At 46.7% G+C, this 27,997-nt stretch overlaps 3 protein-coding genes and 1 long non-coding RNA gene across 5 annotated transcripts; 3 read left to right on the forward strand and 1 right to left on the reverse strand.

The window, feature by feature from the left end:
* The first annotated feature begins 2,547 nt into the window (after positions 1–2,547).
* On the forward strand, positions 2,548–7,271 carry LOC122390692. Of its 2 annotated transcripts, none has more exons than XM_043383872.1 (3): positions 2,548–2,805; positions 5,787–5,940; positions 6,249–7,271. In XM_043383872.1, the coding sequence occupies exons 1-3, from the start codon at positions 2,678–2,680 to the stop codon at positions 6,915–6,917; spliced, it is 951 nt and encodes a 316-aa protein (XP_043239807.1). In that variant the 5' UTR covers positions 2,548–2,677; the 3' UTR covers positions 6,918–7,271. The 2 variants fall into 2 exon arrangements, with proteins under 2 accessions (XP_043239807.1, XP_043239808.1); XM_043383873.1 differs by lacking the exon at positions 2,548–2,805 and adding an exon at positions 4,784–4,938.
* Positions 7,272–12,480: 5,209 nt separating this feature from the next.
* On the forward strand, positions 12,481–16,419 carry LOC122390677 (cyclic nucleotide-gated cation channel beta-3-like). The gene is made up of 9 exons (XM_043383844.1): positions 12,481–12,614; positions 13,073–13,234; positions 13,642–13,740; positions 14,191–14,357; positions 14,584–14,670; positions 14,900–15,087; positions 15,321–15,462; positions 15,790–15,949; positions 16,214–16,419. Exons 1-9 carry the CDS (start codon positions 12,539–12,541, stop codon positions 16,417–16,419), a joined length of 1,287 nt encoding a protein of 428 aa, XP_043239779.1. The 5' UTR covers positions 12,481–12,538.
* A 164-nt stretch (positions 16,420–16,583) lies between these two features.
* LOC122390700 (cyclic nucleotide-gated cation channel-like) lies at positions 16,584–27,918 on the forward strand. Its single transcript, XM_043383886.1, has 2 exons — positions 16,584–16,735; positions 27,253–27,918. Exons 1-2 carry the CDS (start codon positions 16,596–16,598, stop codon positions 27,458–27,460), a joined length of 348 nt encoding a protein of 115 aa, XP_043239821.1. The 5' UTR covers positions 16,584–16,595; the 3' UTR covers positions 27,461–27,918.
* LOC122390701 lies at positions 23,594–27,005 on the reverse strand. The gene is made up of 2 exons (XR_006258209.1): positions 26,303–27,005; positions 23,594–24,043 (listed from the first exon to the last, which is right to left on the reverse strand). It is a non-coding gene; the product is annotated as an uncharacterized LOC122390701 (long non-coding RNA).
* Positions 27,919–27,997: the final 79 nt, after the last annotated feature.

Here is a 27,997-nt window from a genome sequence, read left to right on the forward strand (position 1 = left end):
CCGCCCCCGCCGCCGCCGCTGACGGGGCCGACTGTTTGCCAGCAGCGTGACTCGTCGACGTCGACGGACGTTGCAGGGGGGGGGGAGGGGGGTCGGTGACGCACAGAGGGGAGGGGAAGGCGACTCACCGCAGAACGTCACCGGCTCGGTCGCAGAAAGTCGGCGCGGCGCGGCATGCCGGCCGGGCTAATCGCCCAGCGAGTGTCGCGTCGCCGGGATTGTTTTTATATGGTCGCGAGGCAGTCACACACCTGATGCTGGAATTGGATGATGCCACTGCACACCCGGACATGCCTAACCTCAGACCGTAACTGTGCTGCAAGCTTTGACCGCATGACCTCCGCCGTGGGAATTCCAAATTTCTTGCCGAGAAGGAAATGAGATTCATTTTATGGCGTGCAAAGCGTGTCCATATTCACACTAGACGTGAATAATTGCAGTCTGTAAAAAACAATGCGGTAGGTAGTACGCTGCGTTTCTATTAACGCGGGTTTCCCTGGAAATTTGCACACGGCGGATCCAATTAGGGAATGCCAAATAGGTGCAGTTCACTCAAGATCATGCTGATAACAGGTCATAGGCCTTCAGTGTGCAAAAGAAGATAACAGTGCTACCGAAAAGAAGTGTGCAGGAGGTGTTCGGGAAGGCCACGTTAGCGACAGCTCGCTTCTGCAAACGACCGCCAAACGACCACCGGCGCTGTCATCAGTCACTCACACTAATCGGTGTCACTCGGTGTCACTCAGTTGTGCCACCCGGTGTCAGTCGCGACATTTAGTGTGAGGCCAGTCGGTGGGGTGCCACAGCTACTCATGCTCTGTTGGCAGTCTGTCAGAGGTGACATTATTGCTTATCTCTTATCTGTTATGTAGATACTGCCCGCAGGTCAATGAAAATTGCTCAAAATAGCAAACAATTGGGCAAATAACTATGTGATGTTCAATAAAAAGAAACTCAGGGTTACGTTACATCTGGACTCAACGTTACATCTGAACTCAATCCACACCGACACCATTTTGTCATGCGCATTCATATAGAAGGCTTCTGACAGTGTTTCAGTTTCAGTACACAGTACACACTGTATAAGAGCTAAATGGTGTTGCAACTCCTAACATGACAGAATTTCATTAGATATTTGTCTTTTATGAAGGCATTTTGCTTTCAATGCTGTCTTGCTGCTTGTGTGGATGCCACTGTTCACTCATAAAATATATCTCATCAGTACCTAATCCGTGCAATGCGATGCAAGTAATTTTTGCTATAGAGCTATCGCTAGCACGCATGCCACACCGCACGTCTGTCATGTGGCGCGCGTTCAATGTCATCGACATCCGAGTGTGAGCGTCACGCACCTTTTGATGTTCCTGTCAGTGGCATGTCCCGCGTCCTTGGGCGACTGTCGTCAGCGCGGGCGATGCTGCTGGGAGATAGCCGTCTACTGCTGCCGATTGCCGCTCAACACGCGAATAAATCACGTCTTCCGACGGTGTCAATGTGCGCTCATCTGGTATTTGATCTGAGGACGGCGACGGACGGCTGCAGCTCCGGATGTGGGGTGACGTAGTAGGTATCGACTATCGTTCCTCCACGCACACTGCGACGACAGAGGCTCTGGGAGATGTAGAACCGATAGGAGAAACGTCTCAAATATGCAGAGATAATGCACGTTTTTGAATAACAAGATGTATCAACAGGGAATCAATAGCAATAAGTAACAACCATTTTTTAATAACAATATTTATCAACAGAGATAATGCATGCGCTTATTCGTTTGCCAAATCAATGTGCATATTTTCTTTAGTTTCAGCACCTTGTATGATCATGCATTTTCCTGATAAAATTTTGACTTTATCTCATCATGTCATCATTCACCACGATGACCATGCTGCCCATCATGTGTCAACTGCCTGAGGTCTGTGCATCTGCAACTGGCGTCATTTCATCATCTTCTTCACCTCTGCTTATCTCCGCTGTCTCCGTCAGTTTCACCGTTTCCGCTGTCTCCCTCGTCTTCTCCATTCGTCTTATCCGTCTCCTCAGTTTCCGTGATCGTCTCAGTGCCCGTCTCCTCCATCTACCAGTCTTCGTGCATAATTCCACCGTCTCCTCCGCTTGTCTGTGGCCGTCTCCGGCCGTCTCTGACCGTATCCCTGTCTCATCCATCTCCCCTACCCGTCTCCGTTCATATCCACCGTCTCCTCCGTTTGTCTCTGACCGTCTGCCCCTTTTCTGCCTATGTCTTCAGCCCAACCCCGTCTCTGCCCGTCTTTTCACGTCCCCGTCTCTGCCCGCGTCCCCCGGTATCCTCCCGTCTCCTCCACCCGTCACCGTCTATGCCTGTCTCCTCTCTCCATCTCTGTCTCTGCCTGTCTCTGCCCGTCTCCGTCCGTCTCCGTCCGTCTCTGTCCGTCTCCGTTCGTCTCCCCCGCTCGTCTCTGCCCGTCTCCTCCGCCGCGCGGCGGACGGCGGACGGCCGCAGGCGCAGTGAGCGAGTCGTTGACCCCGCGGACCACGGCCGCCACGCCGCGCTGCTCACGGCCTAACGCCAGCACCAGGCCAGGTGACTGAGGCGAGAGCGCGAGAGGTGTGAGCGGAACAGGAGCAGTCCTTGTTACAGCTGACCAGGTCAGGTCAGGTCAGGTCAGGTCAGGTCAGTGGTGTCAGTGGTACGGTGGTGATGGTGCGGCGGTGGTGTCCGCACAGGAGACAGGCTGTGGCGTTTTTCCTGGCGGCGTTCTCGCTTCTCTCGCTGCTGTTTCCACCACGTGACCAGCGCATCGTTAACGATGGTCACAGCCGTCACAGGTGAGTGGCAGATATCAATCTACCGCAGAACGTAATCTTGGTTTTATTATCATGGGAATGTAACATCACTTCTTTTCGAACCCGATAACTGATAACTGATATACGGCCTGAGCAATTAAAATAATTTATGAAATTTAAAACTGTCAAGGGTTTGCATTCAAAATTGAGCGCACTAGGCCTCTGTCCTGCAGACGACACACACGAATGCCACTTATGTAATTGAATCTGTCACGAACCGTCTTCTTTCTGTCATTTCAAATATACATTCTCCTGAAATGTTACTTAGGATTACACGTAAATTAAAAATATGTTGTGCACCTGTCAGTTTAAGTTCAGTCAGTCAATCAATTACACTGTCATGGCAGTCATTTTGCTTAGAATCAAATTGTGACATTATGTAATTGTTTACATAAAATTCGTCTACAAAGGCTTGAAAAAATGAAGTTATGCTTGGTATAATATATTCCTGCCCGGGGCCGGGATGATTCAATAAATGTCACCGAGGTTTTTTAGCGAAAACTCCGAGGGCCGTTAGGCCCGAGGTGATTTTGCTAAAAAAAGCGAGGTGACATTTATTGAATTCCCGGGCTTAGGGCTGGAAGAAGTTTCCCATACCTGCCAAAAAGCTCACAACTCTATGATAGTGACGTCAGCAGCCGTGTGGTTCAACGTGTTTAACCACACCCCTTGAACCACACGGCTGGTAATATTAAAGTATTGCATTAAACTTTGAAAAGTGTGGTACAGTGCACGTGCCGTTTAAATGCCTGGATGTCTCGATTTAATCATGCAATGTAGCAGGTATGGGAAGCATCAGTATTGTAGCAGATAATGCCTTACAGATGACTTGCTTTGTCAGATTTTTGGTGGCCAAAGAATACCCAATGCACGCGAAACATACGTAAGTACGATAATAAATCGTTTAGCGGACTGACTCTGGGTGTAAAGAAGCTATTTTTCCCTGTACTTCGACCTTTATTGACAGGTCTTCAAAGGGGCAATGCGATTAAAAAAACAAACAATAATCATGCTATACTGCCATCCACGAAATTCTCAAAATGATCGATGCTAAAACACGTGACACAACTTACAGACAGTTCGTACTCCAGTAGGTCTACTTTTTCAAAACACTATCCCATATAGGGCTAAGCGAGAACTTTCCGACACCCTGATTCAGTGATGGGTTGCATAATCGAATCTCGATGGCCTCCCTTACGACACGGCGGGACCATGTTGGCTCGACCGCCAGCGTGCTAGCCTGACCTGGGTCAAATGGTTGGCGACACTGGAGCCAGTGTTCAGTTAAAGGGGATGTGTCTGACCTCCCATGCTTTATGGCTGCTACGTGTTCTTTAAGTCGCATGCTTTTAGGACGCCCGGTCTCGCCAACATACGTGGCACCACAATCACAAGTAGTCTAGTAAATGACACCTTTTTGCAAGTCCTTTGGTGGTACGTCCTTGGCTTTAACTAGTTTGTCCCTGAGTGTTGGCTTCGAGCTATATCCTAACCGAATTTGGTGGGGCGCTAAAATCCTAGCAATTCTTTCGCTGGTTCCTTTGACGTAGGGGATGCTAATGTACGTAGTACGGGGTCGTTCGGTTGTCTGGTCGTCCGGTACGGCCGGATCTGTCCGGTCGGGTCGCCCAGCGGTCGGTTGGGCTCGGTTATCGCCATCGGTCAGCTCCTGTCTCTGCTGCTCCGTCGCAGCCCGCTGTTTGGGCTTCAGCGCTCGTCTCACGTAATGTCTCGGGTAGCCATTTTCCTCGAAGACTTTTTCTTGACGTGAAATCGAGATTCGATTATGCAACCCATCACTGAATCAGGGTGTCGGAAAGTTCTCGCTTAGCCCTATATGGGATAGTGTTTTGAAAAAGTAGACCTACTGGAGTACGAACTGTCTGTAAGTTGTGTCACGTGTTTTAGCATCGATCATTTTGAGAATTTCGTGGATGGCAGTATAGCATGATTATTGTTTGTTTTTTGAATCGCATTGTCCCTTTGAAGACCTGTCAATAAAGGTCGAAGTACCTACAGGGAAAAATAGCTTCTTTACACCCAGAGTCAGTCCGCTAAACGATTTATTATCATTAATATACCTGGGTTTAAATATGACTTTACAGTCTCATATACGTAAGTACCTATCGTAGTTGATTATCCATGACAGATTGGATAATGATGAACCTACCTAAATAATAATCCAATTATCAAAAAACATGTGTGTTTTTTAATACCTTTGTTTTGTAATACTTTGTCCATTACTTACATCAGTATCTATACCTTTCGTAGTGTTGTAAGTCTAACTTAAAATCGCCAAACCATGTTTTGAATGGGCCTGCGGCGGGCTGGGCCGCAGTCAAAGCGTTTCGGGAGTTGGTTGGACCATGACGAGCACTCTCACCAAAAAGCCGGACACGATTCGTCCCGTTCACTGGTCCCATATTACCTGAAATGCGACCACCGCCACTGACCGCAACCTATTCCCGGAAGGAGCAGTTTAGCGGGTGTCGAAGCGGTTCGAACCAGGCCGTAACCACAAAACGGCTCGGCTGAGCATATGGACAAGGCCGCTTTCTACTTTGAACCACTACTCGTAGAGAAGTCGTACGGCTCGTAGACATGAAGTCGTACGGCTCGTGGACATCCACTGCGTTCTGTACATTTTTTACACTAGACGTTAATTGTTATGAACATACCAGCTGAATGACAAAAGCTACTAAGGTCTCGTCATTCGAGCATTTGCTGCTTTTGTCTTAGAGTGATATTTGATTTGATGAAGCAGCTTGACGAGGAACCTTTGTAAATATACCTTTCCAAATAATCGATAACAGAAATGTGGGGGTTACATGTTCGTTCTGTAGATCAATTCAGGGAGGAATATTCAGCACAGACGCAAACCATCGTCAACGGGGAGTGTGTTTGCGTATGCGCCGTCTTCAGCCCCATTCTCCCTGCTCACTCAGCCCTGTTCACCCCGCCAGAATCGGGAGCTCGGTCTGCCGGCCGGACATGGAGGTGACCCGCCTGCCGCCCATGCCGGACGACGATGACGTCCTGCTGCACGCCCTGTTCCGGTACCTGACGGAGCCGAGCCGGGCCGCCTGCGACAGGGTGCTGCGCTTCGGCGGCATGTCGGTGAGTGGACTGACTGAGCTGACTGATTGGGATGACTGAGCGGAATGATGATTGAGCAGACTGTCGTGGTCTGACTGGTTGGACTGATAAGTTCAGACTTAGCTGGTCGGAATGAGATGTGGTATGACGGGTGAGTCGTGTGATTGATGTGATCTGGCCGTCCGATCTGATGAAGGCTGACGGAACGGAACGATGTGATCTGAGAATCCGCATTGCCCTCTCAAATAGACTCCGTTGCCTCCTGTGACGCCTCTGTTCTTCTAAATAGAATCCGCTGCCTCCTGTGGCGCCTCTGTTCTGCTCCTCAGCACCTGGACAACCTGAAGTCCCTGCGGCTGGACGGCCACAAGTACATGTGCGCGGACGCCGAGTTCACGCTGCTCTCCTCCACCTCCTGTCTGGTCTACTCGTTCGGCATCAGCGAAGACTGGTCCTTCGACTTCGACATGGAGTCGTTCGGCTGCACAGTGCACGCCTTCGACCCGACCACCAACGACACGGCAGGCTACCAGAACGGCTCCATCTTCTTCCACAAGCACGGCATCGGCGGCTGGGACGGACAGGTCGACGGCATGGCCGTGCGCTCGCTGGACTCGATCGCGCAGAGACTGGGACATGCAGCGCGCACGGTGCACTACCTGAAGCTGGATGTGGAGGGCTCCGAATGGGCAGTGTTTGAGCAGCAGGTGCGCAATGCCGAGCAGTCCACCCTGTTTAGAAACGTGGAGCAGCTGGGAGCCGAGCTGCACTTCACCTGGCATCTACCGGTTACGTTTCACCGCGAGTTCTACCGGCGAGTGTATCGCGCATTGCTTGGCTTGCAGGCAATGGGATTCTACCCGTTCGCGCACGAGTGGAACTGGTCCTCGCAGTTGATGGATGTGCCAGGATTCGAACACAAGCTGCCCAGTGCCATGGAGGTGGCCTGGGTGAAGTCGAGGTGCGCGCCGGAGCCGGCGCGATGGAGGACAAAATGAGGCAATGTGTGGTTAGATAAGAAAGTCGTGAAAAAAAATGTGTGATATGATAACCGCGGTGCATTTTGGTGAGTGAGGGTGACGAGGTTGTGCCATTGGAGCGTTGAACATTCATAGGTATAGGTATTCCATGAATTGGAATGTCTCCAAGAACTTGAGAATTAGCGGATTTTTACATTGTTCTCGCATATATGTTGCCTATCATTTTAATGCGTTGCCATTGTCATGTCGCAGTATGAGTAGCTATGTCTTGAAGAACGGGCTAATGAATGTGATGATATAGGTGTTGCGAGCTGGTTGGATGTGTGGTGTTCATTATAAATCTTGTAATGTAAATATATGTACGTGCTTGTGGACACTATTTAAACTGCTCGTGGTTAGGCAAAAGGTTGATGCATTCTAAGTACCTATCCTGTGAAAATCAAGGGTTGCGGACAACAATACCTTCCTACCCCACGTATGCACCTTCTTATCGCTAATGTCCGTACGGCATAAAGCACGGAGACACAACTACAAAAGTATAGGCTGTAGGCAGGGTTGTGCTTGACTAAAAAAAATTGCCGACTCGACTCATCATTCAACTTCAGAAAGCCCTGACTTAACTCTGACTCAAACAAGGAGCTGACTTTTTCCCTTGACTCGACTCATGACTCAAGCGGCTCAATAAGAATATGAGTTGACCGTCAAACTTGACTCAAATTTTTTTGCTGAGTCAAGTGAGTTGACTCAAAATTGACTCAGATAAAAAAGTTGTTGAGCGGGGGTGAAAAAAAATCCGGCAGCAGGGCCAGGGCTAAGTTGTTAAGCGGGGGAAATATATATTGTTTCTAGAAAGTTGAGTCAGCTGACTCATGTTCCTAAATGTTTGACTCAACTCAATGTCAAAAGTTATTTTACTGACTCAAATCTGACTCAACTCAACGCCTTAATGTTTTTGTCCGACTCAACTCTGACTCAACTCAACAGCTTAACATTTCATCCGACTCGACTCAAATCTGACTCATTTGAGTCAGAGTTGAGTCAAATTTCTGACTCGACTCATGAGTCAAGCACAATCCTGGCTTTAGGCTATGTTGAGTTATGCTTTTTTGGGTGGCTCACCGGGCCGTCGAGTAAAGTATTTATAAATTGTATTGCCTCCGTTCGTCTATGTTACATTCTCAGCCTTCAGTCAGAAGACGCCCATCGCTAGCAGCGATACTTGCGTCATCTATGTACAATGTTGATTGTTGAGTTCACCGCGTTGTGCAGATGACGCCACAAGCGGTAGAGCAATGAGGGAATATGTGCTGGACAACTACACCGGTCCTTCTCTGACTGGTCCAGTAGACCAGTGGCCTTACGAAACGATATCGTGAATATCGTGAACCAAATCACAAACTGCGATCTGATATCTGATATTTGCATTAGTGAAATGTAGGCATGTGTCTCATAAAGTTCGGCAGTCAGCGACCAATTCCGTTACAACGCCACTTTACATGGCACAGACGGAAGAACAACGATGCATCAGATTTTTTGTTTGGTGTACCTGTAGCTCCACTTGCTATAAATCCATATTCTTATAATCGAGTCCGTTCTGTTTAGGCAATAAACATAGGTAGGTATTGTGTATACTCAGTTCATTCTAGTGGCATGGGTGTAGTTGCGGACTCAGTCCAAGACCCAACGACTTCAGTTTTTTTTTTCAATTCCTAGATAAGGGGAGTTATGCATGTGATCATAGCTACGACAAACAAGAACACAACGCAGTGTGCAGCTGTTTATCCCCAAATGCTCATCCAATCCCTTATGTTACGTTGTAGAAGACGCTGTCACCCGTCGCCACCCAGGATCTGGCGTCACGTCACCGTCACTCGTGGTCGGTAAGTGCACCCGGATGTCTGCCATCCTTTGGTGACAGGTCACTTGACAGGTCACCATTACCTGCCGGTGCACAGACCGAGTGGGCCGTACAGCTCGTCCTGATTGGCCATTACCGCCGTCCCGCCCACCACTTAGTGTTTGAATAATGAAAACGGGGCGCGCTATCGGAGGCTAAGTACGGGCCATCACTGCGGTCGTTAGTGAAGCCGATCATTGAACGTTTGGAGCCATCCGATAGCTCCCTCAACAGAGCAGCGACAGTCGTGCAGTGAGCGGCAACGGTGAGCAGGGAGACGAAATAGGTAAGAGGTAACCGGTTTGTTATTAAGCTCCCTTTGAACTAGAAAGTGTGAGCATAACTTATTCTTAAAATGTTTTGGATTTAGTGCAACATTTTCTTCCCAACCATCCGTCACCATTAGGGTGGCCATTTTTTTGCAAAGTACACGGAATCACCGCTCCTAGCCTCGATTCTGATGCATTTTTTCATGCTGATTCCGAATCCGTCGAGAAAAATGAAAAATTCGTAAAAAATTTGACCCCTGAACGTCCTTGAAGTTTTTGGATAACGTGAAAATATCGACGTCTCACTGTCTAATCGAAAGTTGCGTTGTGTTTAGACTTAACAGTTTATATGAACGTGAAATATGGTCTGTTGGCGCCACAATGCCGCTAAAACCAGCAATATTACTCATTTGGTTTAGCAACAGCGTTCAATAATATCCGCACCCTTTGGGGCAATCTGCCTCTGATGGCGAGTATCGAACTAATAGTGATACACGTCTGCCTGTAGGTGGCAGCACTGTTCCCCAACCTTCGATTCTTTGATAGGTCATTGTGATATCATTAACACGTTTTATCATCATGTTTTCCTTGCCAAAAGATACAATAACCATTAATCTGATTGTCTGAAAGAAATTTCAAGCACCAGTGTGTCATTTTCCTTTCCTAAACAATGTTTAAAATGAGGTAAAATAAGGTAAAAGCAAACAATCTGGATGAAACGGTAATAGCCCATGGTAAACACGATTACACAAGGAATCGTGTACGACACGTTTCGTTCAGTAGCATACACGGGACGGGATGCACCTAGATGCTCAGCGAGCCCCACCGGCATTTGGTTTGGTCGTAAGACCCTATGACTTGATTAAACCCAGCTGCCGGCCCGCAGTGATGTCGTTGGAAGATTATGCAATCGTAGACTAGAGCCGATGGCGTTGTGCGGCACTGATGTGTCACGGACCAATAAAGCCCATCATTAAACATGTCTCCGATGAAGTTAATGTATGGTTACGCGCTTTCTTGCCTGTCTGGAGGGTGTGAAACTGCCGTCCGTGGCGCCGCGGAGACCGTGTCGCTGCAGACACTGACCTCATGAGAAGAGCGGCCCAAGTCGGAGACGGCCTTGCTGGATGTTTTTCAGCGGACCCGACCTGTCGCCTTACTATACCGGATTCACTGCCAGCCACAATGAGCGAATTCCCGCAGAGGAAGTGTAAATGTAGCGAGGCAGAAGGCCCACTGGAGGGTGTCTCACTCTGCCGAGCAGCGGCACAGAGCAGAGGAGCAGCGCTGCCGGTTTTTCACCTGTCCTTTCCAGTATCCCGCTGTTGCCTAGCGACTGGCCGATGTGCTCATGCCTGGCACCGAGCTGATCTGCGAGGAAGGACAAATCCTCGGGATGTTCCGGTAACTGATTCCGGTGCGCTGTCAAACAGCGAGCTGGTCCCTTCAGATTGTGCAGTTGTTAGAGTCTGACGCTTTAGCGATCTTGCCTATTGTTCGACAGCTCATGATTTTGGCCACCATTGAGTCAATGCGCTGGGCAGGCAAGTAAGTGCATAACCATACATCACCGGTGACCTGTTAAATGATTGGGTTTATTGGTCCGTGACACATCAGTGCCGCACAACGCCATCGGCTCTAGTCTACGATTGCATAATCTTCCAACGACATCACTGCGGGCCGGCAGCTGGGTTTAATCAAGTCATAGGGTCTTACGACCAAACCAAATGCCGGTGGGGCTCGCTGAGCATCTAGGTGCATCCCGTCCCGTGTATGCTACTGAACGAAACGTGTCGTACACGATTCCTTGAGTAATCGTGTTTACCATGGGCTATTACCGTTTCATCCAGATTGTTTGCTTTTACCTTATTTTACCTCATTTTAAACATTGTTTAGGAAAGGAAAATGACACACTGATGCTTGAAATTTCTTTCAGACAATCAGATTAATGGTTATTGCATCTTTTGGCAAAGAAAACATGATGATAAAACGTGTTAATGATATCACAATGACCTATCAAAGAATCGAAGGTTGGGGAACAGTGCTGCCACCTACAGGCAGACGTGTATCACTATTAGTTCGATACTCGCCATCAGAGGCAGATTGCCCCAAAGGGTGCGGCTATTATTGAACGCTGTTGCTAAACCAAATGAGTAATATTGCTGGTTTTAGCGGCATTGTGGCGCCAACATACCATATTTCACGTTCATATAAACTGTTTAGTCTAAACACAACGCAACTTTCGATTAGACAGTGAGACGTCGATATTTTCACTTTATCCAAAAACTTCAAGGACGTTCAGGGGTCAATTTTTTTACGAATTTTTCATTTTTCTCGACGGATTCGGAATCAGCATGAAAAAATGCATCAGAATCGAGGCTAGGAGCGGTGATTCCGTGTACTTTGCAAAAAAATGGCCACCCTAGTCACCATGGCACCTTTATATATTTCCCCGCAGGATAACCAATACAAATCAAATGTACAAATGTAACAAATGTACAACACAAATTAAATTTACCGAACTATTTGTTCAATCCCCATTTTTGTACGTTCAAGCCTCGGAAGTTTCCCATTAAAATTAAATCCAAATGATGCAAATCAATTTATGCAAGTTTTAGACCCATTACTCATGTCTACTTTTTCAGTTGGTGCGGAAGTAAAGACATAAATTCATTGGGCTACAGCACGTGTCTCGTTATAAGCGATGTCGGTGAAGCCGCTGAAAGCCGTCGCCTTTCTCCTGAACCGCGATATTCCACTGCTGAGCGATGAAGACTCCCAGCTCAGAACCGTGTCAGGATCCCTCAACGAGCCCGCCGTGCCGGGTCCAGGACCCACCCGGGGCCCGGGGCCCACCAGAGGTTCGCGGCTCCCCCGAAGCCGGTCACCAGTGCAGCTCGTGGCGTCCAGAGGATCTCGATTACGTAGTGGTCAGAGAAGGACCCCCGCAGCCGCCGGGAACAGCGAGGGTCAGCCGCGCGGTGGAAAAGGAGAGGAGTCGGAACCGACAACACTGTCCGATAAACGTGAGATGATTGATTGTGGATAATGTGCAGAGGTAATTATGCTGTATGAAAGCGTACAACCCGAGAGGTAAAAGCTAAAAACTTGGTATTAGGAAAAGTCAAAGTATTAGATAGTTGTAATCATGATGACTGACAAATGCAACTTACGAGGCTGCATTTCATCTCTGCCAATGCCCATCGTTTAACGCACATAGAAGCGGTTTTTCCTTACGGGAGCTAAACGACTACGTTGTCGAGTTCGTACCACATTTTTCCGATATGTAAAAATAGTTTTGCCGAGAAACATTGAAAACAGAAATCACACACTATATCTATGCATTTATAAAGGAGAAGTGACAGTCTGCAAAGTGCAAACATTCTGTGGCCTTTCTAGTTCCTTCAGTGCCGAAGAAGCAAACATGGACATCAAGAACCTCCTTCAGATGGTCTCTTACAACTTTACTCGGCATGAAGCAGTGGAAGTCCAAAACAAAGCAGATCGGCCAAACAAAGGACGATATCGAAATCGAGGATGTTTCCGACGGTAAGTGTGATAAAGCGTTCTTAAACACGTTGTTACGTTTCTGACTTGTGAGTCAGTACTTCTGAATGTTAATCACGAATGTCCGTCGTGGAAAGAAAACTGAAGAAAACTGAAATTGCGAAAGACATTAGCTGGTTATAATTCAGGCAAAATGGATAATGACTTAAATAGATGAAAGTTGATTCCTTATCATTAGGTTAGAGTTTGATTCCAACATTCTATTTGCTCTTTCTTCCCAGTAGCGGCGGAATACCTTCAATTAAGTGTGTGGGGGGGGGGGGCACTGCCGACTTTTGGTCCCATTCCTTCCATGCAACGCCCATAGGGCTAATGTTAAAATGCCAAAAACAAAGGGGGCACGGTGCCCCGCTGCCCTCCCCATTTCGCCGCCTATGTTTCTTCCCAGCGATTAGCAGCCCTTCTGTACCTATCCATAAACATTTTGTTCCACGCTGCAGCGGAGAGTGACCTGAGCCGCGACTGGACGCCGCCGCCGCTGCAGCGGGTCCTGTACCACGACCCGACCCCGTCCGAGGCGCTGCCGGACAGGTCACCCCCGGAGGACGTCCCGCTCTCTGAGCCGTCTCGCCTGCCGTGCTGGGAGGCGCTGAGACCGCAGAGTGAGGCGGGAGGTGGGAGAGAGGGGCGGGGTGGCAAAAGAAAATGGCGACATTGAGCTGCCTCTGTTGAATTGCAATGGATATGGTTTCAAACTAAAATTGCAAAAAGTATGTTTAGAGGATAGTCGTGTCTCAATCGATGGGAAGATCAAGCACGCAGACTTGTCAACCCTGAAAGGTTTGTAATTATTAATCATTTCCACTGAAAACATCAAAATGACGTGCAATTATTAGTCATAGCTTACCTACAATCCGTGGCAAATTCACAACATCTGGTTGTAAATGCTGCTTTGAAACATTCATGCGAGCGAGCATACGACCATTCATACATTCATATGATTGTAAAAATAAGCCCCGGAAAAAAGCTTCTCCGTCTCCCCTGCCTTTGGCGTGCACCTTTGTTGCAGGTGGGTGGTACATCGGCTGGCTGCTGGTGGTCGTACTGGTGTTTCTGTACAACTGCTGGATGGTGCCCTACAGGGCCTTCTTCCTCTACGGCAGGCAAGGTCAGCGCAACAAGGACAAGGTCTGACCAACGCCTTCCCATTGACCGCTGGACAAACTCACTGAGAGACGAGAGTCAGGGCATACGAAAGAGAAAGCGGGCATGACGTGCACGCATGACTTAGATACAATTATTTCTTATGCTCATACTAATCAGATTTTGTAATATTTTTATATACCTACTACATGTAAAGTTAAAACTACCTGGCAGCTTTGTTTCAGGCTTCAAGCAGTAGGTACTTACTTACAACTGTTCAGCAGTTTTCGTGGAAGTTTCTAAGAAAAATCTACTTCCCGAACCGCTCGCGGGCTCATCTCTATGAATACTATTTTTCACTGTTCTCTTTTTGTTCACCGTGTTTCTCATGAATATCCTCAATGGCAGTACCTACAACCGTGCAAACAAATGATATCATACCTACTTCTCACTCCATTCATTCCGTTTCCGTCAGAGTTCTACTGGCCGTGGCAGTTGGGCGACTACCTCGGTGACGTCATCAATCTGGTGGACGTTCTCTGTATGAAGCCGCGGCTGGCATTTGTCAGTACCGTGGACGGTACCTGGGTGACGTCACGAAGGCAAACCATCCGCCACTATGTCGGAACGACAATGTTCTGGGTAAATGTGGGATAGGGAATGGTTAAAAGGCCAGAACAAGAGCGTGAGTGCGTGTTAATTAGTCTTGGGGTTGGGGAGACAGTGGGGACAACAATGGTACTTTGGGGTTGTGGAGACAAAATACGGCCAAGAATGGGTTATCAAGCTGTATGCTTAAATGCATGATTCATGAAATAAATATCTATGCGATCAAAATGACACGTCTGCTGTCGTTTTTTGTTCGCAGATGGACATTATAGCTGTGATCCCTCTGGGCATACTTTACGCTATTTACGGCCCAAACTCATTCTGTCGAGTAAACCGAATGGTAAAGGTAAGTTGACCCAGTGATTCAAGCTCTTTCAAATCAAAATTTGGAGCTAGGAGTTACAGCTGACAATGAATATGTGGTCTCGAAGCGTGTCATTTCGAAAGGTCAGAATGCCTATCATGATTACAAGCTTTAAGTGCGAGTATGCATGAAGCGTTAATAAATTGCCACTGGAAATTCTTATCCTTTCCACTTTGTTCCGTTCAAAAGCTTCGGTATTTCATATCGGCAGATACACACGTACTGGGAGTTTTTCGGCCGGCTGACGGCGGTGGCGGCGTTCCCCAACGTCACCCGAGTGGCCCGCACCCTGTTCTACATGTTCTTCCTCATCCACATCAACAGCTGCGCCTACTACATGGCCAGTCTGCTGCAGGGCTTCGGCTCCAACACCTGGGTGTACAACAACGTCGGCAACGCGTGAGCTTATTGATAGTCGGCCGCGTATATCAGCAATTGATATCGCTTGTTGTTGTTATTCTTTAGCTGTCGTAAAAAAGTTTGGCGAACAATACAAAGCCGAAGGAAATGCAGATACATTATGTACATCGAAATGGAGCCTGCAGAGCGAACGATATGCTGAGATGAGACAGTATAAGTTTAAAATCAACATTGAACCACGAAAGTAATGACTGCTCTGCTTGGTCTTTCAGGTACGCGCGGTGCGTGTTTTTCGCCACCAAGACGGCCATGTCGGTAGGCAGGAACCCCAAACCGACCAACGTCGCAGAGTATGTGTTCATGGCGGCCAGCTGGCTGCTGGGAGTGTTCGTGTTCGCCATCCTACTCGGTCAGGTCAGGCCAGGTCAAGTCAGGTCAGACAGGATATAATAAATGTCATGTCAATTGTCAAGTGGGAAAGGTGATCATATTTTAAATCGCACCAGCCGGATCCGGCGAGGACATTGGTCAAGCCGCGCTGCAACATCAGGTAGAGATCAAAAGGGCGAGGTCAAAAGAGCTCAACTTTTTTGATGTGGTGAGGTTGGGTGGATTTTTTTCACCTAGCGCTTACAAAATGCGACAATTCCAGACAGCTAAGCGGACACGAGACGAGATTATTATATTTATTGACAGAATATGCGCCAAAGTGTCTTTGCATTTTTTGTTGCCTTTGGTCAGATCCACGACATTGTGGCGATGGCGAGCCGGTCTCAGACGGAGTTTCGTGAGCGTCTGGACAAGGTGATGCTGCTGCTGAAGAACAAGGGTGTGCCGCAGGAGACCCGTCAGCGGGTCAAACTCTGGCTGACCTACACCCATCAGGAGGATACCACGCCGAGTGAGTGTACCGGCCGGGAATAGCAGTGGCTGGGAATACGGGGTGCCCAAAGATTGTGTGTCTGAATGTAGGTATATGGACGACAGCATGAGAGGTATAGCTCATGACATTCCGAGACGTCATGCACTGAATACCTGACACGGTCCAATTACGCACGATCACTATTGCTGACACTGAATGATCTCTCGTGCCGTTTTTTTAAGTATACACTGCTTGACCAGTGACTGCAGTGACCACGCTGACGGTGCCTGATCTCGCCGGCAGCGGAGCACAACTGCCTCCTGAGCCTGCCGCTCAAGCTGCGGACCGATGTGGCCATGCAGGTCCACTACAGTACGCTGGGCAAGGTGCGCCTGTTCAGAGGCTGCGACATCACCTTCCTCAGAGACGCGGTGCTGCAGCTGCAACCGGTCGTCCTTCTTCCTGGAGACTTCGTCTTCAGACAGGCAAGCACGGCGAGAGTTGCCTGAGAGAGCCGTCTTGCGATTCATTTGTGAGACTACTTAACGATATCCTGTCAATGAAAATCTCTAGATGATTATCCAGCAGCTAGCTACCCTTTTTGCTCCCCTAGCTTAGTCCGCCTCAGCTGCATCTCTTGTCTACGTTCCGCCTCCCCCTTTCTCAGGGCGATGTCGGCCGCGACATGTACATCGTCGGCTCTGGGTTCGTTGAAGTGCTGGACGCCCCAGGGTCGAGCGTCGTCAGGAAGCGCCTTCAGGTTGGCAGCGTGTTCGGAGAGAACAGCCTGCTGACGCCACACTGCAGACGCTGCGTCGATATCAGGTCAGTGTGGGGTCAGGTCACAGTGATGTCAGGTCAGTTTGGGGTCAAGTCACGGTGAGATGAAGTATTTAGGTGTGAGGTAGGATCGGTACTCAGTACTCAGTATCCCACCGCTGCCATCTGTCAGTCACCGCACCGGGCGTATTGCTCGGGGACCCTAACAGACGCCTCACTCCTTTCCCTCATCTCAGTTGTTCTTTCATTTTTTTATAAATAATGGAGATAGACCAGAGCATTTTCGGTGCATTTATTAGGGTCATGTTACTCCAACGGGGTTGCGTTGTCGGCACAGTCCTGTCTGGTCTGTGTGCTCCGGCGATGCTCTGCTATCCGGTGACCCAATGCCACTGTCCGCTGACCGAGTGTCGGCTCGCTGCTGACCGTTTTTTTTTAGGAATGACACTGACGTTGTTTCTGGTCCAACTAGAGTTTTATCCACCAAATTTGATCTTCGTCCAGCAACGCTGGCCGAACTTCGTTCTGTAGTGCGTTCACTCAAAATGCATTCATCAGCTGGTCCCGATAAGCTGCCTACATTTTTATTTAAATCTTTCTCAGGCAGGTAGCTTCTGCCGCTTTTGCGTATTTTGAACGCCTCCATCAACAGTGGTACCATACCACTGTGTTGGAAAACTGCAGAAGTTGTCCCTATTTTTAAGGGTAAAGGTGACCCCAGGGATGCGACTAATTACAGACCGATTTCTCTGTTAAACGTTGTGTCTAAGATTCTTGAAAGAGTTGTTTCACTTCAGCTTAAGACATATTTAGAAGACTGTTGTCTGTTATCGGACGAGCAGTTTGGATTCCGACCTCGTCATTCCGTAAACCATGCTCTCATTGCGTTGACAGAGTCAATTCGGTCCACCATCGATAGCGGCAAAATATGTATCTTGGTGTCATTAGATCTGAGCAGAGCCTTTGATTCTGTTGATCACAGTATATTGCTTCAAAAACTTTCTCATTACGGAATTGAACACCCCTGGTTTGAGAGCTACCTTGCTGAGAGATGTCAGTATGTTCGAGGCTGTGATGATTTTAGAGGCAAGGTCTCATCAGGTGTTCCGCAAGGCAGTGTCTTGGGCCCAACGTTGTTTAATTTGTTTGTCAATGACATGACTTTTGTTGCCAATAACTTAGGCTCCCTAGTCCAATACGCAGATGATACTCAGATAATTGTTTCAGGTAAACCTCAAGACATTGATGACATTATAAATCGTCTTCAAACATTGCTGAACAGGCTTCGTGTATGGTTCTCTCGAAATCGCCTGACGATCAATATCAGTAAATCACAAGTAGCTGTTTTTGGCTCTAAAACTATTTTGAGGCGAATCAACTTGCGGAGCATTACTATCTTTGATGCTGTGATACCCGTCAAAAGTACATTGGTGAGTCTAGGCGTGACAATAGACAGTTGTTTCACCTGGGCCCAATCTTATAAAGGTTGTGCTACCAAATGGCGTACTATCATTCCACCCCACTCTATTTACGGCACCCTATTCACGCAATCTTATAAAGAGAATAGTATGGTAATTCTATTCACGCCATTTTGCCCACAGTACAAATCAACGCCAGCAGGAAACACGCAACGTGATTGGTCAATGTCTTGTCGCCGTCGCTATTGGAAATTATGCGTACTGTTTGCGAACAGTAAAAGTTATGTGTTTTAATTTTTATGGGGCATTTATTTCTTTTAGAGACACACATATGTGTAATGAATAAGTTATTTATGGAAAACGTGATAGCAAACTATGGAAAACACAAACATGCTTGAAGAATTCTCCTGAAAAGTGGATTGCCGACCAAATAAATTTCAGCGAGGGCATTCTCGCGCTAAGAAATTCGAGTGAATAAAGTGTTTCTTCTACTTATCATTTGCATTTATTTGCTGTTAAGGCATTGCAATAAATTTGTTAAAGAATTATTTAAATAGTCATTTAATTATAGGTCGGCTACTGTTTCAGTAATTTAGGTACCTAATGCCGTTGACAATGAAGCTCCTACAATTTGAGCATCAGGATACGAACATTAACTGGATCAATTCAAGATATAGCTTATTTTCCTTCTTGTCATAAGCTCTTGACATTTTCCTTCTTGAAGATAAACTACTAAAATTCGAAGACTACGTACATGAACTGAATTAGGTCAAGTTACAGCTTATTTTCCTTCTTATTCAAGCATAGGTACCTGCACCTAACCTAAAGCTAAAAAGCAATTCCTCAAAAGATTGAAGAACCCAGTCTACATATCAAAGCATATCAAGAAAAATACTCGGCTCAGAAGTCAGATCGAGATGCAGGAAGAGAAACAACACATTGATCCTTAACTGTGCCAGACAGAAAGTGAGGAGATACGAATAGTGAGTAGGAATTAACAATTTTTGACAAACTAAGGTATATCATCATTAATTTAAATATCTAATCAGAAGCCATGAAGTGCCCGTTATTTGTGTCATACGTGAGACGTGAGAATAGGCTAAAGACCCATACCGATTCTATAATGCAGTGGCTGCCGAAAATCTATGATGGTTACTGGTGCTAAAATCTTCTTAAAAATCCCCTTTTAATTTGAAAAATAAATCCATATAACGATGAACACTCGTTTTTATGTGTTTTAGTGTGCATTTAGTTCCTGAAAATACATATTTTGAAATTGATCGTTGTCTGTATTATTACATAGGCGGCGGAACGGGGAGGGCACCGGGGCACCGTGCCCCCCCTTTGATTTTGGCATTTTAACATTAGCCCTATGGGCGTTGCATGGAAAGAATGGGACCAAAAGTCGGCAGTGCCCCCCCCTTAACTGAAGGTGTTCCGCCGCTATACTGTCTGTATAATAAGCATCATTATAATAAACCATGAGTTAATATGTGGAGGATGTTTTAATCTTAAAAAATATCATAACGTAAAATATTGCATACTTATATCATAAAAACATTGAATTTATCTTAAATGAATTTAACTGTCTGAGAAGCTCGTCAAAGTACGCCACAAATTCTGGCGTGAAATGGACGCCGCTGAAACCGCAAACAGCTGATGATTGTCGGTGTTTTGAGATGTGCACAGCTGCTCACGGTTAAAAGCATGCTAGGGCATCCTCAAAACCGGCGGCTACCAATGCTGTAGGGAGCGTGCCGTGTTTTCGATTTTACAGATTGCGTACTATATATCCAGCCTTAGAGTGCTGCCATATCCATTTCACGGCGTTTATAAGATTGGGCCCTGGAGCACTGGCGGATCCTGGGGGGGGTCCACGGGGTCATGACCCCCCCCAAAAGGTCTGAGAGGGTCATTTGACCCCCCCCAAAAGCCGAAGACCTAAATGCGCTATAGACGCCGTCTTGCATGCTCAAAATCACCTGTCAAACACTTCTGAGCTAATACCTTTGTTTTTCTGGATCGTGTTGCGTGAAAAGGCGTATTGAAGACCAGAATCTTACTCGTTTTTGTCTCAACCGTGCGAGCACCAGGGGATGATCCAGGAAAACTCCAAGGGGATGGTCATGAATTTAATTCGTGGTGCCCCTACCTATACGCAAAATTAAAAACTCAACGGATTTCGGTCACTTAATTTTGGTGATGTCCTATTTTCATTTTTTATTTTGTTTGTTTTATTTTTAGTGCCCCTGGGCCCTGGCAGGTCAAAATCACGTCTGAGGCGAAAGAAATTCACGGGAATCCCAAAAATCACGTCAGGACATTCAGGGCCCTCTGACCAGCCTGACAGCTAGGGCCCTTCTTACTTCCTGGGGCCTCCAGTGAATAACCGCTAGTGTCTGTGTCTGACCGCTAGGGCCCCTCTGACTCCTCAGTAGGTAGGAGGCCCTCTGTAGAGGAGGTCCTCTGTAGAAAGGAGGCCCTCAGTAGAGAGGAGGCCCCCTGTAGAGAGGAGACCCCTTTAAAGAGGAGGCCCTCTGTAGAGAGGAGACCTGCTGTAGAGAGAAGGCTCTATGTAGAGAGGAGGCCCTGTGTAGAGAGGAGGCCCTCTGTGGAAAGGAGACCGCCTGAATGCAGAAGGCCCTCTGAAGAGTGGAGACCCGCTGTAGAGAAGAGGCCCTCTGAAGAAAGGAGGCCCTCTGTAGAGAAGAGGCCCTCTGAAGAGAGGAGGCCCTTTGCAGAGATGAGGTCCTCTGGCTCTTTGAAGAGAGGAGGCCCTCTGTAAAGGAGGCCCTCTTAAAGGGAGAGACCCTCAGTAGAGAGGAAGCCCTCTGTAGAGAGGAGGCCCTGTAGCTTCTGTAGTTAAGAGGCCCTGTGAAAAGAGGAGGCCCGCAGTAGAGATCGGTGGTCCTCTGTAGAGAGGAGGCCCCCTCTGTGTTTTGACAAATGTTTTTGCAAATTTTTCGCGGCGCTTCGCGCCGCCGATTTATGTACATACGTACAGGTCAATACGAAATCTTGACTGTAATTACATAAACCAACCGTGTCAAATTGAATCAGAATTCATATGTGTGCTGTAAAGGAACTCCGGCTTGTACTGCAATGCTAAAAGGGTGGTAAAATTTGTGTTTTGGAGCTGTGTTTCGACACATTCTTTTGCAAATTTTCTCGGCGCTTCGCGCCGCCGATTTATACACCAATCAATAAGAGAGAAATAACAGTGACTGTAATAACACCAACCGTGTCAAATTGAATCGGAATTCATATGTGTACTGTGAAGGAACTCCGGCTTGTACTAGCATGCTAAAAAGGTTGTAATATTTGTGTTTTAGAGCTGTGTTTTGACAACTTTTTTTTGCAAATTTTTGCGGCGCTTCGCGCCGCCGATTCATACACAGGTCAATAAGAGAGATCGTGACTGTATGCTACTATTTACTAATGCATTAGGCTAAAAGTGAGGTAACTATATCTACTTCTGGGTTTTTAAGTCGGTCGACCCGCCTCCCCCCCCCCCCCCAGTAAAAAATCCGTGGCGACGCTCCTATATAGGTGGGTTTCACTAACTAAAACTACTGAGCCGAGTGACTTACGATAAAACTTCATCTTATAAACGACGAAGATCAAATGTCATTTTTTGATCTCGACATACTCGCTCCCTACCCCCCCCCCCCCGGTCGTCAGAATTCATTCACCAGACCTGGTATGTCGGCCGACTGGTGACCCCCCCCAAAACGACCCCCTAGATCCGCCCTTGCCCTGGAGCAGTCATATTGACAGCGTCGTAGGCCGATGTATAGGCATGTTAATCCGCCTAAGTCACCTTCGTCATGTGTTACCTCCCAAATCCATCGTATTATTGATAAATGCTCTAGTTCTTCCTCATCTTCGCTTCTGTGTGTCTCTTTGGGGCACATGTGGTCTGGCTCAGAGGAAGAGAATATCAAAAATTGTCAAATTTGCGCGGCGCATCGCAGGTAGAGAACATCAAAGTCAGATCAGTGTACGGCTTTACGTCTAGGTATTAGTTAGCTCAGATCAGGGCGATATCAAGTATGTAGAGACGTTTGGCGTCAGTTCAGTGCGATCTCCGTTGAGGGTTGGTGTGAGATATAGAGGATTCTTCATGGCTCCGAGTGGAAGATAAGGATATCTTTTCCAAGCGGGTTACTGAAAAACCGAGCGACGAAGGAGCGAGGTTTTTCTGTAACACGCGAGGAAAAGATATCCGATCTTCCACGAGTGAGCCATGAGGAATCCTATATCTTTCTAGTTGAGGTTTATTTGCCAATGGGTCTACAGTGCATGGATATTTCTATCTCGCACTCCTCTGATATGCAAAGATAAGAATTTGTTATCTTTGCATCTCTCTGAGATGCAAAGATAAGGTCTCGAGGGTTCATAGCCAAAAATCAAGAGTTCAACTGATGATGGGTCAATAACCGAACGGCATTCTTAATATCTGTTTATGTATGAAACTTATGAAATAAAAACAAACTACTCTAAATCTTTTTTACATAGGTAGATGAATACATTTAAATAAAATATTTAATTAATTAAGAATAAACCTTAACATAGAAAGATATAGGATTCCTCATGGCTCACTCGTGGAAGATCGGATATCTTTTCCTCGCGTGTTACAGAAAAACCTCGCTCCTTCGTCGCTCGGTTTTTCAGTAACCCGCTTGGAAAAGATATCCTTATCTTCCACTCGGAGCCATGAAGAATCCTCTATATCTTTCTATGTTGAGGTTTATTTTTAATTAAGAAAATAATATATTTAAATGCATTCATCCATGTAAAAATAGATTCAAAGTAGTTTGTTCTTATTTCATAAGTTTCATCCATAAACAACCATTAAAAACGTCGTTCGGTTATTGACCCATCATCACTTGAACTCTTGATTTTTCGTTATGAACCCTCGAGACCTTAGCGCTATTGCATAAAACTTACGACACCGGATATTTTACGAATTGTCTTAGAATCGTACTTATTCTACGCCAATCTGTTTCACAAAGGTCTTGAAAATAGTACGGCGAGCAAGGAATTTACTCCAGCACGTGACGTAACTTTTGGGGGTTTCTGTTGCATATAAGTTAAGATTTAAGAAAAAGTAGTTCGCCGAAACGCGCAGGAAATGTCGTAGATGCGCCAAATGTGTAAAAATCGTAAAATATTCTACGGAGGGGGTGGGCTTCTTAGATTTTAGCCGAAAGTCGGCTATTGCAGCTGTTTGACGCCGAATTCCAACTTTTTGAGTCCTTATACAGTTATGAATGCATATGAAGGTAACTCCTTAACACACTGATGCTTTCTTATCCTCGAACAATTTATAGAAAGACCGCACCTCTCATTTCTCAACCAATGCGATAGCATGATATAAGCATGGTCGTACCCGACAATTGTACTACAACGGTGGTGACTGACGTTAAACCACGCTCGTAGCTCGTTTGAGGAACTGCAGACGCATTAGTCATCAAACATATCAGCCGTGTCGATGTTTATTTCTGGTTCCCACATTCCGTTGACGATTTTAGTGAACATCCAAACACACTCGCCTCAGATTCTAGCACGTATGTACCATACGTATTCAGAGAACGTCTGTGCACCAATACGGCCGCGATTCAAGTTGAGCTAGAGACCCACGTAAACTTGACATGTCACTGTAATCGTAACACGCAGAGCGCTTCTTAAAAAAGGGAACAAATGATGCTGAGCTTGCACAGCCTCACTTTTCCCAAGTACGCCAACACCGGGATAAGACGCTGCTGATAGGACGATTTCAACGAAGGTAGTGACTCTTGGCGTAGCAGCCGCCATCTATCGGCGATTTATCAGAGCCCTCTGTCGGCTGAACCCAGCGGGATTCTTCAACCTTCATGTAGAACAGCCGAATGCGTTGGTCAGAAGACTCCTCCACGAAGTCGGATAGAAATTCCTGAAACAGAAATAAAGATGTCGGTAAGTATCAGAAAGACTAGAACGAATGGATTGAGAGGAGATCATTTTCGAAGGCAAAGTGGCTGACAGAGCATGAAATAGGAGAGAGGACTGAGGGAATCAGGAAAGAGGCGATACATATAGACAGGGGCGGAAAAAGTAAATCGAGCGAATAATGAACTTTTTATGACAACATGTATCTCCTCGCTCTCAGCCTTCTTTGAATGCAAGCATAAAGGTCTGTGACTGTGCCCTGCTATATACTGGTAAAGTTGACTTTTTAAAGCCAATTTTAGCCAGTGCATTTAATTAAATTTAATTAGCCAATTTTAGCCAGTGCCATTTAATTAAATTTAATTAGCAATGTCATTTAATTAAAGCCTGTGAATTGAAAGTAATAAGCAATTCACTGGCAGATTCAGAATAGTCCAATAGGTATCTAGATGCTATGCTGATATGCCCTTAATGCTTACGTTTGAAACTGAAAAATATCACGCAAGCCCAGAGACGAATACGTAGGTATTCATCTTGTAATACCTATATTCATTATGTGCCTATATGCATTCTGTGTACCTATATGCACCTATATGCGCTGTACCTATATGCATTCTGTTTTGTGCCTACTAATTCAACGCGCGAAAGCATGTTGCTTGCAAATATATAGTCAGTGGCGCGGGAACCGGGGGGGCTAGCGGGGGCTAAGCCCCCCAGCTTTTCGGCTGGGGGGGCTCGTAATGTATTTGAGCCCCCCCAGCTGGAGGAATCGAAATCGGAAATCTACCAACATAATTTCCAAGGCCCTAAATACAAGGTTGCACGGACTAATTTCTACTAAACCTACCAGAATATAGTTTCACGATTGAATATTTAAATAACTAATCAATCAAATCTTCTTCATTATTATCTCGTAATCATTTATATGCAATTTTATAAATATACTTTTAATTTGCTTGACATTTACGGGCAAAATAACTTTCTAGTATTGGGTCAACATAGTGGTGTAGCAGTAGGAACCATATCTGGCAAAACCCCAATACCTACATACAGCAGAAAAGCAGCCACCAGGTGTCGCCACAGGCGCCCCACAGATGTCGCGCGCGTCGCTTATCGCCACACTACCGATTTCCATAAGGACGCATATGTACGGATATGTAGGGGAAAGTCGCCCTTAAGGATTACGCTTACATCCTTTGCTTATAAGGTCGATGTTTGGAAATTGAGAGGGGCTCGGCTATTTTCGACCACGGATATGGCTTTTTCACATGATGAGGAACATGCTGATAATCGTTTAATGTGTCAAAACAGCACCCAAGTATTTTTAATCATTTTTCAAAAATAGTCGTTCTGCCGTATCTTTCAGTGCAAGGTGCCGTCGGTCATCCCCGACGTTACGTCACGCCGGGGATTGCCAGGTTTTCCTACTAGACTTCGACGCCCCCTGATAATTTCATAGATTCATACATAGGCGCGGGAACTGGGGGAGGGGGCAGTGGGGGAAGCTTGCCTCCACAACTCTGCGGCCGTGAGGGCGGTGCCCCACAACGTTTCATGAGGCCAGGAACCGTTGGGCAGCTTGTCCTCCCCAAATTAGGGGTTGTGGGTCGCAAAGGAAGAAAGCATGTAAGTGAAAAATCCACCTATTTCACTGGCTCGGCAACTCATTTGGCAGATTAAAACCTTTACTCCAGGTTGCCAAAACGGTAATTTCTTCACTCAGCTGAGACGGAATACCTCACTTTTTGAAAATATTTGCGTGTTTTTTTTTGTTGTTGTTGAAAAGGCCAAGGTCTGAAAAATAAGTGGCCTAAAACCGGTGAGAAAACTAGATTTGGGGGTACCCTAGGTTGATTTCTATTATGGTTCAGCCCCCCCAGTCTGGAAGAAGTTCCCGCGCCACTATATATAATATTAAACGTAATTTTGTGGATATTTAAATGATTTTAATGATAAGACACCTGACACCATATCAATATGATATGGCATTTCAACATACCTAATTGTAGATAATGTGAAGAAAAAAGCGACAGAACATTGGAATGTTGCAAGTAATTGAGGGCTGAGGCTAATAAACACGATGCCAAATTCAAAATACACCAAAAGAAAATATAGATCAGGAATTGTAGCGGCATTAGCTTTAACCATTAACTATTGAAAAAGCTCACGAATGGTCTGAAAGGGCTGAGCAGTGAGCAGTGTGCTGCCAATGAACCGACAATTTGAATTGTTCACTAACCATTCGCTATAATAGAAAACTTACTTGTTAGTCTGGGCCCTGGTTATCTTAATTCTTCATTTTCAGCCACCAAATGATGATCTTGTTCGATCTTGCAAGCCAAGCTGGACACTTGTCTTGAAATTCTTCTTTGGAATGTTGTTTACTTTCGTGTCCTACCTAGCAACCACCGGACGGCGAGTGTACAAATCTCAGCTTACTTAATTGGCGAAAGGTGGCAGTAGCAGCTACGGCACTGTTCAAGACGGATGCAGTGCACTCAGTTCTATGCAAATTTATGTAGAATATCGACTGAAACCCATAGTGAGGGCAAATTATCTATGATCTTAGAATATCCCACACTCCCAAGATGCCACGATCGATGTTGTTTACCAAGCCGACCGCCGCTTGATGTGGGAGGGCGCATGAATATTGAAAAGTACGAAAGGTTTTCTAAAGTCGCTATCAATTCAAGGTGATTTGAACCACTTATCCAGACAACGTGATTCACACATTTCAGTACACTGGAACTTTAATCGCTTTCATTATTGTCACCATTCTTCTGCATTTCGTGCTGAGATCCGGCACTATTTTCATTCATGTATGACGTCATACCTAGATTTTCCAAATATTTACGAAGTAGGTCACGGCCTTTATGCAACAGGTTTTACGGTGTTTCGTAGAGTATGGCCGTTTCGTAAAAAAGTTAAGATCTACTCCGGTGGCGTAAATCTTATGTTTATGCAATAGCGCTAAGATCTTTGCATCTCAGAGGGATGCAGAGATAACAAATTCTTATCTCTGCATCTCAGAGGAGTGCGAGATAGAAATATCCCTGCACTGTAGACCCAATGGCAAATAAACCTCAACTAGAAAGATAAGAACAATGATATACAAAGTGAGCAACTTCGGGGCTGTTCGTAAACCGCAATGCCAGGGAGTAAGTTCCAGCTCAGTTCCAAGCCATAGTATACCTCCTCCGTTTGTGTTCGCAGGTCCCCCGGATTCACGACGCTGTTTCGCCTGGGACGGGAGCGGTTCTGGACGCTGGCGCACCTATACCCGGACGTGGAGCGAACCATCCAGCGGCGCACGAGGCGCCGGCTGGCCAAGTCGGCGCAGCGCCGCAGCTGGGGCATGCAGCTCGGCTCCGACGCCGTGCCCGTGTGTCAGTTCAACGCCGCGGCGAGCGCACCGCGCTGAGTAGTAGCAGGCACTGGAGCTGAGTGGTGCGGGTGCTGGAACTGAGTGGTAGCGGATACTGGAACTGAGCTGGTAGCAATGGAGCTGAGTGGTAGCGGGTGCTGGAACTGAGCTGGTAGCAATGGAGCTGAGTAGTAGCGGGTAACTGGAACTGAGCTGGTAGCAATGGAGCTGAGTGGTGGCGGGTGCTGGAACTGAGCTGGTAGCAATAAAGCTGAGTGGTAGCGGGTAACTGGAACTGAGCTGGTAGCAATGGAGCTGAGTGGTAGCGGGTGCTGGAGCTGAGCTGGTAGCAATGGAGCTGAGTGGTAGCGGGTAACTGGAACTGAGCTGGTAGCAATGGAGCTGAGTGGTAGCGGGTGCTGGAACTGAGCTGGTAGCAATGGAGCTGAGTGGTAGCGGGTAACTGGAACTGAGCTGGTAGCAATGGAGCTGAGTGGTGGCGGGTGCTGGAACTGAGCTGGTAGCAATGGAGCTGAGTGGTAGCGGGTAACTGGAACTGAGCTGGTAGCAATGGAGCTGAGTGGTAGCGGGTAA

Source organism: Amphibalanus amphitrite, unplaced genomic scaffold (genome assembly GCF_019059575.1).
Source record: "Amphibalanus amphitrite isolate SeventyFive unplaced genomic scaffold, NRLGWU_Aamphi_draft 000405F_arrow, whole genome shotgun sequence".
Taxonomy (NCBI): domain Eukaryota; kingdom Metazoa; phylum Arthropoda; class Thecostraca; order Balanomorpha; family Balanidae; genus Amphibalanus; species Amphibalanus amphitrite.